This window comes from Thamnophis sirtalis, unplaced genomic scaffold, assembly GCF_051295495.1.
Source record: "Thamnophis sirtalis isolate CommonGarterSnake01/CBP01778 unplaced genomic scaffold, rThaSir2_p1.2 scaffold_5, whole genome shotgun sequence".
NCBI classification, from domain to species: Eukaryota; Metazoa; Chordata; class Lepidosauria; order Squamata; family Natricidae; genus Thamnophis; species Thamnophis sirtalis.
This window is the reverse complement of record NW_028261385.1, coordinates 35,777,273-35,797,514: the sequence shown is the minus strand read 5'-3', so window position 1 is coordinate 35,797,514 and position 20,242 is coordinate 35,777,273. Positions and strand designations below refer to the sequence as shown.

The following is a 20,242-nucleotide window of genomic DNA, read 5'->3' as shown; positions in this document are numbered from 1 at the left end:
TGGTTTCTTATGGCCACAAGGATGATGCTCAAAAGAGCCAAATTGTTTTGAGGCTGGAGCAAAAGAGAGTACTTTTCTGACTTTGAGATCTAGCAATTACTATTTCAAAGAAAAAAATATGTTTATTTATTTACATGGTAAATTTATATATCAGAATGCATCGCCAATTGCATTCTGGTGAAATGGAAACGGGAAAGAGACCTTGAGGTAATCTACACAAGAACCGCAAAGATGCTGCGAAGGGAACACCACTGTGTCTATGCCACTGGCATCCAGCCAAGGAAACTCGAAGCTGTGGTTGCTGCCAGAATCTACTGACAAGCCCTGTGCTTCAAAGCCCACACCAGCTTCGAAAACAGGCACTGCCAAAAACAGCAAATGGCATCACAGATCAATACTGACAGATATTGTAACAATAAAACTTTCAATTGTGCTAGACTTTGCACATCTGGACTGGGTCTGCAGAGCCCCCTCTGTGTTCACAGATGAATTGCACAACAGCATCTATTCTTTGAAGCCCAAAATGCTATTCTCTATAACTGCTTGTTTCATGTAGTGTCTCTGAGCAGCATAGAAAGTTAAAAACATAAAAGAATCCAGCAAAAACAAAAATCATTAAAAACACATCAGATGGGTAAATGGAATTGGGAAAGGCAGTCCCTCAAAATAATCTGACCCCAAGCTATGTAGGGCTTTAGGAGTCCTTACCAGCACTTTAAACTGAACCTAGAATCAAACTGGTAACCAATGAAACTCACGGAGCTGAGGTGTGATATATCCTAATCTGGTGCAAATAACTCCCTACACCACAACAAATGCACCAGCTGAAGTTTCTGGATGCTCTTCAAGAGCCGACCCAGACACAATGTGTTACAGTAATTCATGCAGGAGGTTTTCGGGGTATGAGTAATTGAACATAGGGCCTTCTGTCTAGGAATGGATGCAACTGGCACACAGTCCAAAATTCTGCTAAGGCCCATGACCACCACCTGCTCATCACAGTCATGAGTCTAGAAAGACACCCTCCCTTCCCCAAACAGCACACCAGGTAAGTCTGGGGCAGTACCAGCCCATCCAGAACTAAAGTTAGTAAATTCTCAGATCCAGTAGCTCACTTAATAAATTTATCGCTTAACAACACAACATTTGGGTTCAACTGTGGCCGTGGGTTGAGGACTACCTGTGCTCAATTTTTCAGGTTTGTTGTAAAGTACTCCACAGTATCCAAAACATGCAACTTTAGTTTCCTGCCAATTACAGCACATACCATCATTTCTGCGAGGGGAACAGCTGCAATCACAACCTGGTTATCTAGGCGACCTTGAATGTCATTTATGTTGCCTCTCCTCTGTGCAAGATCAGCAACTACTACACCAACGTAGTTTCCAGGCATGGTCACTTCCAATTTCATGACAGGTTCCAGGAGTTGTTTATCTGCATTCTTCAAAGCCTAAGAAACAAAATTACAAGACAAATTTTCCATCCAAATATCAATCTACTTAATACAGTATTAATTTGCATCAGAAGATCAGGCTGAAATGAAGGCTATACTTATAATGTATGAATCCGAAAATTATAAAATTTCATATAAACAAATTATGAACTATAACTGAAATTTTTTTAAAAAGTGATTAATGAAATGCCATTTTCCAAAACGTAAGTAGTCCCATGCAGCTTACAAATATTTTAATTTAAAACAGCAACTTAAAACAGAAAATATGTGGCGCAATACTGGAAGAAGGAAGACTTGCCTACAATCCAAGAATGGACATTGAAAGTCGCAAACTTAGCCGAGATGGCTAAAATATCGGCATATCTTAAAGATCACTCAAATGAGAGATATAAACGAGACTGGAAAAAATGGATTGACTATATACAAAATAAATACGGGACCAAGAAATTCCAGTTAGCCTATGCTTAAGATCAGAAATGATTTAAACTGTTTAAAGTTAGTTCAGGAAGAAGAAGCTAAGGTCAATGTAGAATGTCATTAATTTCTTTATTTCTTTTTTTTCAATAGATTTTAGACTGTGTTAGTTAAAAATCCATACCGTGTACGGGTTCTGGGAAGTCGGGGGGGAGGAGGGGGTTGGGGGGTGGAGGGAGGGAGGGGCATACAAAAAAAATTGTACTTCAATGTTTTAATGATTGACGAATGATGAAATATTTGTGGTTTTTTTAAAAGAAATAAAACCTTTTATATAAAAAAACAGAAAATATGCATCTTCACCATGATCCCAGTCTCACCATTTCTGAATGTTGGAAAATAAATATCGTAAACAACAACAAAGAGAACTACAGAAGGTCAAAAAATTTGCTACTTGGCCTGGATAAGATTATTTGATTTATACCTTTTGCAGGCAACGAGATGCACATGCAGAAACCATAGTTAGTGATGTATCAGCATTTGTATCTACTGCCCGGACAGTGACTGCCACATCTTGAACTGGATAGCCCATAAGTGGTCCTACAAAATGAAGTATCAGTAACAATTTTACATTGAATCAACCATACAGATAACAATTCAACCTGTTCAGATGGCATCATACTGTTTCTTTTCAAAGGTATTTTGCAGATTGCACAGTAAACATCTCAAGGCCAGTCACTTTCCTAATAAAAACAAACAGCGAAAAGCTGCAGCTATTCTCCTTAGCAGTTTTGTTCATTTGCATCTTCAGTTAAAAAAAAGAAAAGGAGGACAGATGCTAATTTCTACTTGACAGCCTTGCTCTTTTGTAGGCAACAAATGTCTACTTCTTCAGAAAATTCCAATATGAGACTTTCAAAACAGTTGCTGAAATAACTCTTTACCTTGAAGGTATGAGGTTGAAATTCCATTTTCTATCGCTTCACGAAGGTCAGGGTAAAGTAAGTCGTTGATACTTTCACCATACTCAATGACTGGTGCTGTTGCTGGCATCTCTCCCTCCCATGGCTTAATTCCCAATTCAACCGTCACTCGATGTCGCTTTTCTCCTATTGTCCTGTCCAGTGTATCTGTAATGAAATCAAGTAACATATCAAGCGCGAAGTTCAAGCCATCAAATTAGCATAGTGTTTACTAGCCACCAGTTTTAAGTCCTTCATTTGCAGTTCTATGACATTTAATGTACCTGCAGCTTCAACTGAATTTTGGATTGTTTCTCGATAAGCAACCTGAAGAGGTCCAAGGTAAGTCTCCAGTTTGTATTCGCGTTTGATTCGGTCATGAATGATGTCAATGTGTAGTTCTCCCATGCCACAAAGAATTGTCTAGCAAAAATATTCATAAAAGTAGCATCATCAAAGCATGGCATATACTGATTACTTTTCAAAGTGATTTTAAAACCAGGCAGACGAGAGAGGAGTGCAATACAGACAGCAAAATGCATTTGGCAGTGAATTTGAGCTAAACAGTGTCTATCCGTTTTTCATAGATTTCCTTCTTTCATAGCAGATTTTCTGGAAATAATTACAGCTGCAATGGGAAAATAATTTGGGAACCTCCTTCTCCCCGTCCAGTTACATAAGCCAATATGGATACCAGTATAAATACGAACAATGAGTTATAAATATTAGAAACTCTGCAGCTGGAGATGAAACTTTTGCTCCTTCCAAAGTCTGCAGGAAATGCAAATGTCGCGATGTCACCAGGAGCACATAGATCCTATTTTGGGATGGTGGTGGATGGGATATAAAATAGACACAGAAAAACAGCAGAAAATAATAACATTGGTTCATTCATTCATATTTCCACATTGTCCATCTCACTTAAATGATTCTGGGAGGTTTACAATTTTTAAAAAAAGATGCTTTGTATTTCAGCAAAAGTTATTCCGTTGATTTCAGCAGTGTCAGCTGAAAGGTAGTGCCACCATAAAAAAGGAGAAGGGGTCTACACAGGATTCATGCTTCACTGCCTTAGAGCATAGCAGTAAGGATTCATGCTTCACTGCCTTAGAGTACAGCAGTAAGGATTCATGCTTCACTGCCTTAGAGCATAGCAGTAAGTTTAATAATAGTACCGTGTTTCTCCTAAAATAAGACAGGGTCTTATTTTCTTTTGACACCCCCACCCCCAAATAAATACTTGGCCTTAATTTTCGGGGAGATCTTATTATTTTTGAGATGCAAGCATGGACACCTCATGGCTGCTGCCATGTTGCAATATTTGGGGGGGGGGTGTTAAAAGTTTTTTTTATTTTTATTTTCAAAACAAACACAACACATAAAATCTTCCTTTTTTACATACTGTAGAAAGTGTATCAGTTGGTTACAAAAGACTTTCGTGCATCTCTTCCACAGTCATCAAGCATAATTCATATTAACTAAAGTATTTTAACTCAGATATTTATGCATGTTACCATCATACCTCCATTTTCATTTGACTATAGTTGTTTAAACGTCCTTCATCATAAAATAATACCAAAATTTAATACATAACCACATACTGACATTTCATTTGCTATTTCTAAAATCCTCCAATGACACTAAATCCTTATATCCTATATACACACACACACACACACACCACACGTTATTATCATTATCTAGGGAGGGCTTATTTTTGCGCATGTGCTCAAAAGCCTGATTGGGCTTATTATCTAGGGAGGGCTTATTTTTGCGCATGTGCTCAAAAGCCTGATTGGGCTTATTATCTAGGGAGGTCTTATTTTAAGGGAACAGGGTAACATTGTAAACCTTACCTGCCCCGTATTGGCATCAATCTTAACTTTCAGACTTGGATCTTCACGCTGCAGACAAATCAATGCTTGATCTAGATCTGGAGCAAATAATTGATTAGAATAGATACAGAGAACATAACTGTGGTCCTCTTCTTCTGTACTGCAGTTTCCCGGGGCCTTAGCAAGGGTCACTGGTGAGGAATCCTGGCATGAAGTTCTACAGTACTCTAGTGAAACTGACTCTTGTGCCCTCGGGGAGAATAATAGCAGTAAGAAGTGACAACTCTCAAGAAAAGATGTGATATTACCCATAAGTTATTCAACTCTTCCAAAGTTAATGTAGCAGCATGCTAGACCAAGGTTTCCTAGCCAGACAAATAATTAACAATTTTAATTCTATTCTTTTAAAATATTTTGATTTCCAAACTACAGGCCAAAACCTGCATGGAAGGGAAGACAATGTTTCAAAATTTAAGAGAGTGAAAAGCAGGCCAGGGAGAAAAAGCTACATTAGGCTTATCTCTTCCATTGTTTCTCTCTCTCCTCTTTTTAAAAACCATGAAGCTGTTCTGTCAATCATTACTTTAAAAACGGTGTCTAAGATTTTTATTCCTCCTTGCCCCTTTTTCTTCTTCATCAGGAAAAAATAAGGGACTCTCACACTCCTGATCTTCATCTCCTCATCTCTTAGTTCCAAAAAGTCTTTCGATCAACACAGACAGTTGCTGACTATGATCACCTCGGATGTGCAATGCGATTACAGTGACCTTTGGATATTTATCCTAAAATCTGAATTAATGAGTTTACCTGCTAAGCTAGAGACCCATAACAGGATCGTATTCCTTCTCAAATTATCTCACAATTGAAGGCATGGTCTAGATAAGAATACTAGTCAACTGTAATATATTTTTGTGCCTATTAATAAATAACAAATCATCCCATTTCTTTAGGGCCATGGAAAGGTTACAAGCACAACTCTCCTATTTCAGAAACTGAATTGTACCTGGTTGTTTGGCCATGGAAGGTGGCTCTATGGTACAAAAGAAGACCGGTTCTGGAATCTCAATGCCAGCTAACAGGAGGTTCTGTACTTCTTTAGCTTGACCACGTGCTGATTCCACGTTTCTTCCAGCTCGACGAGCTGCAGCCACTGCAGACGCTTTTGAAGTAACAATGGTGTCGCCAGTGGCACTCTAATGCAAGCCAAATAACAAAATGCATGGTGAATGGCCAGCACACAATTGGTTTCCATCATTAAAAAACACTGAATGTTAATTGGCTGTCCAGCATTGTTTTTTCCCAATTAAAGGACAAGGACATCCAATCCTTTGTTTTGCAGCTACAATAATTACTTTTTTAGACAATAAAAGCACTTTTTGAAAAATGGAAGAAAATTTTTATGAAGATTTCCACATATTATTCCTCTCTAGAAAAATAAATGTCGAATGCTGTTCCATGTATGGTTAGACATTTTCTATAGCCTCAAAAGAATATATGCCAAAGAATATGGGAGCTGCAGTCTCCATACATTTGATTAGACTATTTTGCAAAGTTAAAGGTGAAGGTTCCCTTCGCACATATGTGCTAGTCGTTCCCAACTCTAGGGGGCGGTGCTCATCTCTGTTTCAAAGCCGAAGAGCCAGCATTGTCCAAAGATGTCTCCGTGGTCATGCGGCCGGCATGACTAACCGCCAAAGGTGCATGGAACGCTGTTACCTCCCCACCTAAGGTGGTTCCTATGTTTCTACTTGCATTTTTACATGCTTTCGAATGCTAGGTTGGCAAAAGCTGGGACAAGTAATGGGAGCTCACTCCGTTATGCGGCGCTAGGGATTCGAACCGCTGGACTGCCAACCTTTCTGATCGACAAGCTCAGTGTCTTAGCCACTGAGCCATCGCGTTCCAAGGTTGCAAGGTTACCTATGAGAAAACTTAAATCAGCAAATTGGTCAGAAAGTCCAGTTGCCTCTTGAAAAGCACCTTTGAGACAACCATGACCTGGATGATTGAGAATCTCCACAGACATTTAAATCAGCAAAATGATTTTGATTCCATAAACTAATCAGGATGCAGGATTTTTTTTTGTTTACAAAATATAAAGTTTGAGAGATCATGGGAGGGTTTGGGTTTTTTGTTTTTTTTACCTGTTTTAACCCCACAGTCAGGGCAATGTTGCCAGCGGTTAGTGAAGAGATTTCTATTTGCTGGTCAGCAAAAGGCAGGAGCAAGCGACTCATTCTCTCTCTGCAACAGTTGACTCAGGTTAGGCTTCATTCCCGTCAGAGATACCCATTTATTTAAGCTCATTCGCCTTTTCCCACCACCAACCCTTTTTAAAAAAAACTCACGTGCAATTTTTGTTAATATTATAAACCGCCGATTGAGGCTTCATTGTGCCAGAGTAAATGCGCAGAAAAACCAAGGGTCCACGCTGTTTGTCATGAAGAACTTTAAATGCCAGAGCACATAGATCATCTTTATACGCCGGCCTGGAAAAATCAATTAAATCAATCAATAAGTAAACCAGCCAGCCCACCTATTCATCTTAGAAATCATGACATGAAAAAAATAAATACTTAGCATCTAGCAGCAGATTCATTCACTGAAAGCACCATAATTACTGATAACTGAGTGGTTTCTGTTGCATTTGCAGACATGTTATTTGTATTTCCTTAATCACCCTGAAATACTAAGTGGAAGATCTTTGCATAGATTAGGCTTCCTGGAATCCTTGGCTGTGTTTGTCCCTTGCCGATTAACAGTACATTGTGTTTGTAGCATGCTTTCCATATTCCTGATTCTCCAAAATTCAGTTTACTTGCCCATCCCGTAAGATATTAAATTTTCTTTGCTGTACAAATCTTGTTTACTTTTGATCAAATGAAATTACATCTTTATTCCATACTCACAAGAAATCATAACTGCGTTCATCAGGTGCAGGCAAATACTTCGTGATCGCATCTAACAAGGGCTGAACACCCTTATTTTTCAATGCACTTCCGCAAAACACAGGCACTGCTTTATGAGCCAGGGTTACTCTTCGTATTGCAGCCTGTAGCTGTAGAAAATCGAGAAGACACACTTATTTTAAACAAATGCATGCTTACAATTCAATGCAATATGAAAAACATGTGGCTGGATACACTGATTGACTCAAAAAGTTAACAACAAACCAAAGTAAGTGCAATTGCAAGTGGGCATCTGCCTATTCCACTTCTTAGATACATTGATTGGTTTTTGCTTGGCATTACTGTTTGTTATTACTTGAATTTATATCTATTGCGTTCATGGGCACTCGAAACAGCTTGATAAAATTATATGGTATTTATTAGAGTCAATGAACCTTTCTCCTACACTAATTACTTCTCAAGCTGTCAGCTTAACAGTAATATCAGCTGCTAAGAAATGAATGGCTCAGTTTGCCAGCCGCTGAGACAACAGGAATAAAACTAGGAGCACAATGGTTTCTCAGTTGGTTTGTTTGTTATATAAGAAGTGAAAACTATGATTTAAAAGTTGACTCTGATCATTTTTAAACAAGTCAGCAACAAAATTACAAGTTGGCTTTTTCCCCCAGAGTTATTCTGAACTAACTTTTGTGGAAAGTGATACTAAACTCACAATTATCCTCTTCCACATTCAGACATATGGGGTCACTGCATCTCTCCTTCCAAATCTCCCTCTTGTGCATGAAGATGCAAACCATCAAGCGCTTCGTGTAATGTGAAAAATATCCCAAGAGGATAACGGAAATACATTTTACAACGAAGACCACCACAGAATGAGTCCAATTCAAGAAAAGACCCTTTTTTTATGAATTCAGCTAGAATTGCTCCATACTTAATGTCACACACCCTTTACACCGGGGGTGTCAAGCTGACATGCAGGCCATGCCCACCCCAGCTCCGCGAAGGGAAAAACGTTGCGATGTATCATGTCATGGCAACGTGATATGGCGAGTTTGATACCCATGCTTTACACTATTAAAACTTGTAACTTGCTCCTTTAAGGATGTTCACATGCCTTAAAATAACTGACTACAGTAGTTGTTAACAAACTTTGTACCATTCCTCTAGCAAGTGTAAACCAGATCCCAAACCGCTTGCAAATCCCTCCTTCTGTTCAAATGACATGGGATCTTTGTCATTTTGCGAATCCAAGCTTTCTGCGAACCATTTTGTGTTGTTTGAATTTAATTTTTTTTAACAAAACTGAAATACTGATAACAACTGGTCAATTTGAAAGGAGAGTGGATAGTATGTTTTATCTTTTATAATAATTCTAAAACATTTGCTGCATTTCACATACCAGCTAGTTTAAAATAGCTTAATATCCACTTCAGGTAATTTTGATCCAGAAAGGTGGCTTAAGCATTTAATTGATACAGAAAATCTAATTTAGATTTCCTCTTGCCATAGCATATTCTGCAATCCAATCTGATTCAATTCCCTATTATTTCTCACTAATCATTATTTTAACCTCAAACTTGAGCAATATTATTCAAAGAAACCATTTTATTTTAATCTATGACACACTCTATTGGAAAAGAGGTCAGTAGCTTCTTTTTTTCAACACAAGTATACTTTCATATATAAAATCCAGTTTACATGATGAATGAGTCAAGGCACAGACCTCATCAGCTGGTAATGAATCAAAACTTTCACTGAATTCTCCAAGGACCAATTCAGCAAATTCATCATCCAGGTCTGCAACCTTTAAAAGATAATGCATTTCCAAATGGTTAAGATTTCACATTATTTATGTTAGGTCTGCTAGCTTCTTAATGAAATAAAGATATAAAGGTCATGTTATTTAATCTAACAATATGAAAATATGAATTCCCTTAATTGCTAGCCTAAAAGTATCTTCCTTATATAAGCTTATGCAGTTACAAATGTCTTACACCAGAGGTCAGCAACAACGCACCTAAAGAGACATGGGGATCTAATGTGCCTCAATAGCAATAGCAATAGCAGTTAGACTTATATACCACTTCATAGGGCTTTCAGCCCTCTCTAAGCGGCTTACAGAGTCAGCATATTGTCCCCAACAACAATCCGGGTCCTCATTTTACCCACTTCGGAAGGATGGAAGGCTGAGTCAACCCTGAGCCGGTGAGATTTGAACAGCCGAACTGCAGAACTGCAGTCAGCTGAAGTAGCCTGCAGTGCTGCATTTAACCACTGCGCCACCTCAAAGACACCTCTGGCAACCAAAATTGATTCAATTAAAATAAAGTGACCAAAACAATAACATATCTCAGGATACGTTTCACAAGGCGCCAGGGGGCATTTTTTATTGGAGACCTCATTGAACAGTATCATTGTCTTAGTCTGATATGGGCTCGAAAGGATGTGAACGGAAAAAGTGGAATTCACTGAGGCTGCTCTGAAAATGGTACCTGCTTCCAGGAGAAAGCCATGGGGCCTGGGGATGTCAGGGGTTGGAGCAGCCTGCCCTTCTTCCCCAACACACTCTCCAGTTTCCAGTCTGCAGAAGGTGAGTGATGGTGGTGAGGGAGCGAAGAGGATGTAGGGTCCAATGCAGAGATAGAATTGTGCCGATTTGGACCAGTTCGCCCAAACTGGTAGCGGAAATCGCAGTAGTGGAAATCGCTAACCCTAACCCGACTTGGCTCTATGTTGTCCCATTTAGGCCCTTTTTTTTAGCATGTGCAGAAGGCTGAGCACATGCGCAGATGCACACATGCTCACATTTGCGAACCAGTAGGGAAGGTAAGTAAATACCACCCCTAGTCAATGGAGTAGTAAAGAGCCCCAAGGCCTCCAGAAACACACTGGGGTGGGAGATCAGTCTAAAGGCCAATGAGGACTCAGTAGGCTAAGAAAGAGTCCAAGGCCTGCAAGGGGCAAGAAGCCTCTGGAGGCAGAGGAGGCTTGAGATGCCCGGAGCAGAAGGCCCAAGTCTGCACTAGGCCTCTCAGAGCCTGTCCAACCCTTGAGGCACCCCATGCTCCACTTCATGATCACCTCTGGCAGAGCAGGGATGGGGATTGTTAAGCAAGGCAATCAGATGGCTGCCTTGCTTAACCACCATTACAACTTGCAACCATAATGGGCAGGCAACATTACAGTCATGTCAAGGACTACTAAAGCAGCATGTATTGTATTAATCAAAGCTAATGTTTACATTGGATAATAATAAATAAAACATGTATATTATTGTGTATTATATTATAAGCAACTGTCAGTGATGTTGGGCAACTCACAATAATTAATTTAGGTTAAAATAAGTGAAGAGTCAATATGGTACAAGAATTAATACTGGACTAGGACTAGGGAGGGGAATTGGTATTGAAACCTCTTCAATCATTAAATGTAGCATTTGTCTAGTTCAGTGGTTCCCAACGTGCGGCCTACACGTCACAGGGGGGCAATTTGATTTTTAATGGGGACAATTTGAATCTTGTTTAAACCAAGTTAAGCCTTTTAGGGCTTCCTCTGAGTAGAGTTCACTTTTTGAGTAAAGTAAGAATTAAAAGTCACAAGGGGGTGGGGGTGGGGCATCAGGATTTTAAAGATGCTTAAGTGGGGCATGGCCAAAAAGAGGTTGGGAACCACTTGTCTAGTTGAACAAGAATGAAAGGATCCTGTTATGCCGTTTAGAGAAACATGTGCTAATTCAATGTTAATTTGCATCAAAGGCATTGCAAATGCTTGCCACCATCATAGGAGCAATTAAGAATTTAACAATACACATCCCAGAACACTCTGATCAAAAATGAGAACACAGCACTATTTTCATTATTTGATTGCAGCAAATATATGTAGTTCTCAATGTATAGCTTCCAACTAGCCATATTTATTTACTCAAGCAGCTGTACATTGGACACTGTACAGCAAGTTCAAATAAACTTAGCATATCATCTCTGGCTTGTATTTCATTATTTCCAGGTCAGCTTTCCTGATTTATTTATTCTCCAAATATGTGCACCAATTCCCCCAATTCTCTAATCAGCAAGACTTTTGCTGAGAATTTTGGGAACTAAAGTCCACACATTTGAAAGGTATTCATACTTTTACATTTAATTCTCATGTGTCTTATATATTTACTTTAGAACTTTACTTGTTCTATTAAGGTATGTCTTGCATCATTGGCATTTCTTAACAAATTAAGATCTCCAGCTTCTTCTAAGGATTTCTGCTTAAAGGTCTTTCCATCATCCAATCCAGTAACAGCATTCCAGATAACTTGGTCCTTGGTCACCACATCAATGATTCCTCTAAAAGATTTTGCTTCTCCAATTGGCAACTGTACAAAAAACATATTAAAAACTACCAGGGTCAGTAAGGTAAGGCACTGTAGTACCAAAGTAACACTAAATATTATTTATAAAGTCTCTGAAGTCAACAGACAACCATATCCCATAAAAAACACAATTAGGCCTCTTAAATCCACCAATTTCATTTTTAAAGGGGTATATGGTTCTCTGCAGAAACACCATTCCCAAAGGCAGGCACAGCGACAGAGAAGGAATGCTTCCTGAGATGGCATTGTTTAACTGAAGGGACCCAAAGTACATCAATTGCCTGATCTTAACAGATGGGCAAAAACCATGGAAGACAAGCGGTCCCTCAAATACAGAGGCATGTCCACAGAATCATGCCACTACATTCTGGACCAATGGTAGCTTCAAATAGGTTTTAAGGGCAGCCCCATGTAAACCGAACTCTGGGATGAAGAGAGCTTGATTGTCTGTAGTGACTGTCAATCCAGGGAGGCAGACACAATTCTCTGAGCAGGAGCAGTCAGTCCAAGACAACCCCCAGGTTGCATATCTAAATGGGGAAGTACAACCCCATCCAAATATCAGAGGTAATTTCCATATCTAAAGGACCCCAAAATCCACAGACATTCTATCTTGGCAGAAGCCCACGAAGACCCAGAGAATCTCCAGGCATTTGGATAGTATATTGATGGCATCACTCAGTTAGCACAGTGTTGAGATGTACAATTGAGTGTCATCCCACAAATTTAATAATCCAGCATTATGCAAATAGTATAATGTATGTATCGGGGTAAAATTCAGCAGGTTGTGACAGGTTCTGGAGAACTGGTAGTGGAAAGTGAGTAGTTCGGAGAACCGGTAAATACCAGCTCTGGTCAACCCCAGGGTGGGGTGGAAATGCAGATTTTGCAATACATACACACACGCCTGTATAACAGTATAACAATATTTTTAAAAAGCAGTAATAGGTAGACCTCATTTAGCATTAGAATTGGAACTGGCAACTCTTTTAAGCCAAGTGGTCGCTAAATAAAACCATAACTGTACTTATGATTTTATTGACCTTTCTTTTGCTTTACCGACTTCCAAAGATCCCAAATATTAGGATCAGTCGTGAAGTTACTTTTCCATCAGTGTGACTGCAAATAATCATTAAACAAGGCAGTTGCAAAACTAGGACTACCTATATGTAATTAATAAATATTAATCACTTTCTAAAATTACCTGTAGAAGTAAAGGCTTCACTTTCAACTTTTGCTTGATACTCTCAACTGAATGGATGAAACTAAAGACAAAATATTACTGTTTTAGAGAGAACAGTTACATTTCTTTAACCATTAAATTATTCTCTTCTCCAAACTTCCAAAGTAACGCAACAGCTACAAAAATAAGAAATTATTATTTGGCTATAATGCTTGCACAAGATTTTCCCCAAAGGTGCTTTTTCCAAAAGACAATTGGAATGTCTTGGTTTTCCCTTTGAAAATGTTTCGCTTCTCATCCAAGAAGCTTCTTCAATTCAGTTCAGAACTGAAATATTTTCACTGATTAGTTATTAAGTTATAAAATTCAGTAATAGCCTATCACTCCACATTGTTGTAGTCCTTCTTTGCCCCCCACCCAAAATAATAGTTATTTTGGTACCTTGCTCCATGTTTGTCCATCTTGTTTAAAAAGCAAATTCTGGGTATATGGTGTTTGTCTGCTTGCCTCCAGACAGTCAGAGACTGTGCCTAAGCAAAAATGTACAGCATTAATCATTTCTGTACAGTGGCAGTCTTCTGTCCCTTAAAACATGTAAATATTTATTTCCATGATACACAAAGGGGGAAAAAAACCCGTTGTTACCCATGAAATTTGCAATAAGATGAATTTAATAGAAAACCTAAGTGCTAACATAAGGAAGATGGGAAATATAGACTGCAGTAGACAAGTAGATGCAAAGAATTAAAAATGAATAACTGCAAAGTTAAAGAATCCCAGCTTTGAGAAAAGGCTGCAAAAGATTTTTTTAAAGGGAACAGGGAATAGAAAACCTAAGTATAAATGAGATAGAAAGAAGGATATGGTTTCTCTATCATATTAGAAGTTAAGTCAGCAAAGATAAATTGTAACAAATTACATCATTGGTATTACTAAACTAAAGCTTAGGAATTTCTAATCACTTTAAAAAAAAAATCCATGTCTTGTCAATAGCACTGCTTATCTAAATACAAAATTCAGAAATGTAGTTTCCAAATACTGCAGAAAGATACTGATAGGTGATATCCTGCTTGCAAATTCCAAAAGGAGCTACCAAAATGATAGCTATTACTAGGCTTAAAAGGCTGTGATTAAAACCAGGAAAACGTTTCTTCTGCTGTCACATAGACAATGCCCTCTTAGATCTGAGTACAAACAGCCCATTTTGTGAGGCTTACAGCACAATGGTCTGCAGAAATTGGAACTGCTTGGTCATGCTCATTATGTGTCATAACAGTTCCTAAAAGATACCGTTCTGTACAGGGGAAAGTTTTGTAAGTACTTGTTGAGGGTAGCAGGTGATGTGTACGTTGTTTTACCTAACCCTCTGCAGCTACATGGTCTTTGTGCTTATACATGTGCATCACCTTCCCCACAAAAAATCAGAAAAAAGAAAAACCCAGGCTGAATGTCTGTTTTGACCTGGAGAGAAAAAGTTAAAAGTAACTTGAGTTTGTCCCTGGGAAAGCTGACTCTCTCGGTAGAAAGGGAATTACTTAGGATACTTGAAATTCCAGAGGTCTGGCCACGCTGTGCGTCTTCCTTGTTTTTTAATATATTTTTGATTAAATTTCAAAACATGAATAAAAAGTAAACAAGCAAAAAAAAAGGAATTGAAAAGAAGGAAAAGTCAAACTGAAAGCAAGGTCCAGCTGCAATAAGAAAGAGCAAAGGAAGATAAGTACTTTTGTTTCCACTTGGAGACCTCTTCTGAACTTTGGGCTTGAAGTGGAAAAGAATGAAACTTTGATTTTTGGGTTTTACCGATTAGATTGATAGATCTTTATAGCAATGGCTTGCTCGTATTATTATGAAAAAACAAAAACTTGTGACGATGCTTTATTTTACTGCAACAGAGAGAATTGTTTCTTTTTCTTCTTCTTTTCTTATCCCTCCTCACTTCTCTTCCCCACTTCCTCCCCACTGTTTTCTTATTTCCTTTTGTATTTTGTATCTTACTTTATTTTACAACTCAATAAAAATATTAAATGGGAAAAAAGAAAGAGCAAAAGAAAAGAAAAACAGAATGGTCTCACTTTCTTCAGTAGATATAAAAATACATCTAACTATTAGTTTAAACTTAACAATAGTCTACAGCCATGATGGCCAACCTATGGCACGCATGCCAGAGGTGGCACGCAGAGACCTCTCTGTGGGAACTCGTGCCATCACCAGTTGCTCTACAGGTTTAAAAAATAAGCTGATTTTGGGGGCTTTTTTTAGGCCTTCAGGACATTTTTCTGGCTGTTTTCAGGCCGAAAAATGGCCTGAAAATGCCCCCCAAAACAGTCAAAAAATAGACATGCGCGCACCAGTCAACTGATCTTCAGGCTTCCGGTGCTCCAGTGCTCGCACACGTATGCACATGTACGTATGTTCCGGTTTGGGCATTTGGTGCCGAAAAGGTTCGCCATCACTGGTCTACAGTAGTACTACAATCACATATAAATCTAATCATAAAGTTCCAAAATCAAGATTTCATTTCTTTCAGTTTCTCTCAAAAAGTCCAAAAGTAGCTCCCAAGCAGAAAATTGGTCAAAGTCTTTTCTTTAATCAAAGCTGTCAATTTCACCATTTCTGCCAATTACATGTTGCACTTCTTCCTTGAACTGTATTTCCTTTTTGTTATTTAATGTGAATTTTTGGACACAGACTCTGCCCACACCATGTATCCAGCAATTTGGATGTTACTCCCCATATTTGTGCATATGATATTTAGGATGATGGGGAGGAATCAGGTAGGAACCAAAGATCCAAATTGTTTATATTCACTGACTATACGTTGAGAGATAGTATAGCTGCCATGTTGACCTTGGAAGGGATAAATAAGTCTGTCATCAAAAACAATTCATTATGCTGTAGTTTACTTTGTGTTTATCTTTTCTTTTGTCTTCTCTTAAAATGTGATAGACCAAAGGTAAATAAGCTATAGCTCTATTTTTGCTCAGAGCTGCTAAGCTATATGCCAATGCTTTGCTAGAAGTTCAGAATACATTGTTTATTGTTTACACGCTTAATAACTTTATGTTATATCTTCAAAGTGATTTGGTTGTTTTAAGTAAACCAGATTTCGGCCACAACATTTTTCCCTCCAATATATTTCTTGCAGAGATGCAAACAAAGGGAGCCATTTGCTAATGGGAGTAAGTCTTAAGTTCTCATCCTTAAGCATCCCCAAGACATGAAGCAAAGCCACCATAGAGTCATTTTTACCTCCACACCAGCTGAAGCATCAAAAACAGCCACTGCCCCATCCAACACTCGTAAGGAACGTTCCACCTCCACAGTAAAGTCCACGTGACCTAAAGTCCACACGGGAAGGTAAAGTGTTTTGTTTTGTAATAGTATCTTTTATTACTGTAAAACTATTTAATGATTTTTTTTAAAGACACATTATGTAAGGATCAGAGGTGGTATTTAGCTGGTTCAGACTGGTTCACCTGAACCGGTAGTGGAAATCGCAGGTGGGCCCACCTATCCACCCTGGCTCTATGCTTTCCTATTTAGGCACATTTTTGAGCCCAGGTGCATGCGCAGAAGAGGAAGCGAGCGGGCACGTGGGGGGGGGGGGAAACCAGTAGTAACAAAATGTGAAACCCATTCCTGATAAGGATGCACATGACCCTTGGCCCTTGGGAAGTGGCTAGGCCAAAATAAGAATGGTCTGCTGAGCTGACTGCTCTCCTCCTGAAGAATCATCTATACTGATCATAGCCATCTGGAATCACTTTGGCATGACACTTCTAGTGAGCCTAATGCCTCTCTTTCTAAAAAGAGAGGAATGAGGGACACCCTGTGGCTGAGAAAGTGCCCAATTGCAGGAAGCGGGTGGTTGAAATCTCCCTGAAGTCAAAGAGAAATTGTCAAGTCACCCATATGTGCTCCATATAATTGATTTTTCATGGAAAGCAAGAACTGTTGTTTTTTGTGGTGGAATTGAATTTTGATTATTTGAAGAGAGGGAATGGGGCACAGGTGTCAAACTCATGGTGTCACGTTGCCATCACATGACTTTTTGTGATTTTTTTCTCCTTCACGGAGCTGGGGTGGGCATGGCCTGCATGTGACACATTCAGCCCGCGGGCTGCCAGTTTAACACACCTGGAATGCGGGGGTTGTTTAAAGGGAAAACATGGATCTACCCTAGATATAATATGCAATGCTTATGCTGTTATTTAGTCCTATTGCACTTTTGCTGTTTAATAAAAAGCAATCGGGTTTCAGAGATGGGTTTATAGAAACTGGGGGGAAATATGGAATGAAGAAATGGTTTTATTTTAAGAGATAGTGATAAATTCTTAATGTTGATTATACTTGCTGGCAATGAAAGAGATAGAGGCTTTTTTATTTCCTTTTTCTTTTATTCCTCTTTTCCTTTTTAGCCCCTTTTACTTTCTTAATGTATCTCTTTTTTGTAGCTGTATAAATTTTACCTGCATAATATAATCCCCAATAAAATAATTGAAAAAAATGAAATCACTTTGCCATTATTTTCTTAAGCTCTTTGTGCTCTTAACATTAGGGAGACATGGTACCTGGTGTATCTATCAGGTTGATTCGATGGCCTTTCCAGTCAAATGTGACAGCAGCAGATTGAATGGTAATGCCACGTTCCCGTTCCTGTGCCATGAAATCTGTTACTGTATCACCATCATCAACATCTGTTTAATAGAAAGAGCATGCTTTTAATCAAATAACTTGAGCTCTTGGTAATATAATAAGTGTTATAGAATATAACACCTGGTGAGGCAATTGATTACTTAGTTGAACAAGAAACCTATAATGTGGTCTTGATTTTTGAAAAACAATAACATCAGCCTCACCACTACCTATCTCTTGGACTACCTATCTCCTGGACTATCTCTTGCAAGAAATGTGGGGTGATAAGATACACAACTATAAATAAATATTGAATACCACCCACCCCCAGTCCTTTTAATTGCTATGGGGCTGGGGGAGGGAGAGGAATGAAAAAAGTTGATACAGCTGTAATGTTTCTCAATATCCTATATTTTGAAAGCATGAGGATTGCAAGTTAAAAAACACAAAGAGGGGAAGAAGAGAGGGAAAGAGACAGAAAGCCAAATTAAAATTTCATTTTCAAGAAACAAACAAAAATGAGTTCACATGCTAACTTATAACACTATTTGCTCAGGTCAGATTCTGATCTTAGCAAATCTCCAAGAAACAATTTTGCATTACAGCTTTCTCTGTCTCATAGATTTCAAAGCCTATAAAGGGAGATTTGCAAGTTCACAGAGATAACACTTTGTCTTGGTGTTAATGGCTGCCTCCCCTCTTTAAAGAAAAGTTTAGTCTAAGGAAGGGGGAGCTGGCCAGCTGAACCCTTAAAAGCGATAGCAAAGATGGCAATAAGTTAAGTGCAATTATATCTAGTTTTTCTATGATGTAGGATTTTGTTGAAAATGCTTAAGCAGAAAGTTTAAATGTGAAGAAAATAAAATAGATTTTAACCGCTATGAAAAATAATTATTGCACTTAATTTTTTTCTTATCTCTCACACCACTAACCTCCAAGGGATCTTATGTAACCAGAATAATAGAGCATTCTCTCTGTAGTTGTTGTTTTTCCTGCATCTATGTGGGCCATTATACCTATGTTGCGAATCCTGAAGAAAAAGACAAAAACATTTTCATTTAGCATCGTTATAATTTTATTAAATTTATTACAATATTCCACACAATATACAAAGAAACTTAAAACATTTGTTGCCAAATGAGTTTTCCAGTCATAACCAAGGTAGTCTTGCTACATTTTACATACTATATAAAAAAACCTTATTACTCACATACTATATAAAAAAACATTACTCACTTAGATATTGGTGGAGTTAAAACAGAACGTAAAGATTTTACTTCACCTGTGAAATAGAAAAGTTGTTGACATTTACATTTGTAGTTATCTTAATAAATAGAAAGCATCATGTTTACAGTGCATGCAGGCTCCAATCCGAGATATTCTGCTATTGGAGGAAGTTCCTCTTTTTCCATTTCAAAAAAATAAACAACACTGTCTATTCTAAAAATGCTATTTAATCTGGAATGTGGAAAAGAATGTCTAAATTTATTTTATCACAAAAATTATCTGCAATTAGACCTGATAATCCACTTAGCTATTTAGCAAAAATATTATTCACTACATACATAACAGGGGCTTCCAGAGGATTTATTCCCTATCAACAGTGTGTGTATAGAAATATTGTGCTGCGTGCATTCTGGAAAAAAAAGTATTTTTACAGGTTCATGTTAAATATTTTTTAAATATTTCACAGAATATCCAGAATTAACCTGAAAAAATTAGGAACCTTTTATCTTCTTCTGACTGCAGAATTTCACTGAAACAAAAAGCACTAACCATACAATACTGTCTCAGTGGAATGAAAGCGATATTCAAACTGGTACTACTATTTTTTTCATTTTTGTAGCACTGTACTAGAGAGTCAAAAGCGATATAGATTTAGAATTACCTTTGTCAAGAAATTACCTGCTGGATGACTGTAATTTCTTTGAAGATTCAAAAAGTCTTTGAAGCATTTCATAGTGATAATTCTTGCTTTTCTGCAACCTGTACACTTCGAAGACAAAATACACATCAAAACAGTCATTACCTTTGAAATATTTTTGTTAAAAGTATTAGCAGCATATTGCATGCCACCAAAAAAAACCCGCTAATTTATTCAAGATTATATGGTGGGTCTTTTGTGATACATTACTGCACACCCACACCCTGCAGTATCATGAACCCCTATTTTATCCCTGCAATATTAATTGTTGATATTGTTTCAATCCCTTTTTTCCTCATTTTCATACGCATATTGGAAAAACCATGTCGTATAAAACATACCCCTTGCAGTGCAGGCAAGATCATTTTTCTTGTACTGCGTAGCATATTCACCGACCAGCCTAACCATGTAAATCGCCGCTACAGAAAAGGCTTATGGGGTCGACAGAGAGCGCTTCATGCTATGGAAATCGATGCAGTAAACAAACCATACGCTAACGCTATTGGTCGTCACCAGATGCCCTTTGAGAGCCAAGGGTCCTGCAGTCCTCCCGAGAAGCTTCCG

General features: G+C 38.2%; 1 protein-coding gene across 3 annotated transcripts in view; it reads right to left on the bottom strand.

The window, feature by feature from the left end:
* GFM2 (GTP dependent ribosome recycling factor mitochondrial 2) overlaps positions 1–20,242 on the bottom strand; it is a 22,052-nt gene extending 1,810 nt beyond the window's left edge. Inside the window, exons 1-19 of one of the 3 annotated variants that reach the window (XM_087715643.1) lie at positions 20,020–20,242; positions 19,660–19,740; positions 18,991–19,036; positions 18,687–18,784; positions 17,691–17,816; positions 16,369–16,457; positions 13,558–13,646; positions 13,138–13,198; positions 11,751–11,936; positions 9,297–9,377; positions 7,574–7,722; positions 7,013–7,153; positions 6,809–6,908; positions 5,668–5,857; positions 4,686–4,762; positions 3,114–3,252; positions 2,812–2,997; positions 2,352–2,467; positions 1,268–1,450 (exon numbers count right to left, since the gene is read on the bottom strand). In XM_087715643.1, coding sequence (XP_087571769.1) covers positions 1,268–1,450; positions 2,352–2,467; positions 2,812–2,997; positions 3,114–3,252; positions 4,686–4,762; positions 5,668–5,857; positions 6,809–6,908; positions 7,013–7,153; positions 7,574–7,722; positions 9,297–9,377; positions 11,751–11,936; positions 13,138–13,198; positions 13,558–13,646; positions 16,369–16,457; positions 17,691–17,816; positions 18,687–18,784; positions 18,991–19,036; positions 19,660–19,740; positions 20,020–20,086 — 2,205 coding nt within the window. In that variant the 5' untranslated portion in view covers positions 20,087–20,242. Of the gene's footprint in view, positions 1–1,267; positions 1,451–2,351; positions 2,468–2,811; positions 2,998–3,113; positions 3,253–4,685; positions 4,763–5,667; positions 5,858–6,808; positions 6,909–7,012; positions 7,154–7,573; positions 7,723–9,296; positions 9,378–11,750; positions 11,937–13,137; positions 13,199–13,557; positions 13,647–16,368; positions 16,458–17,690; positions 17,817–18,686; positions 18,785–18,990; positions 19,037–19,642; positions 19,748–20,019 lie in introns of those variants that run through there. The other 2 variants (XM_087715644.1, XM_087715645.1) reach the window with 2 other exon arrangements.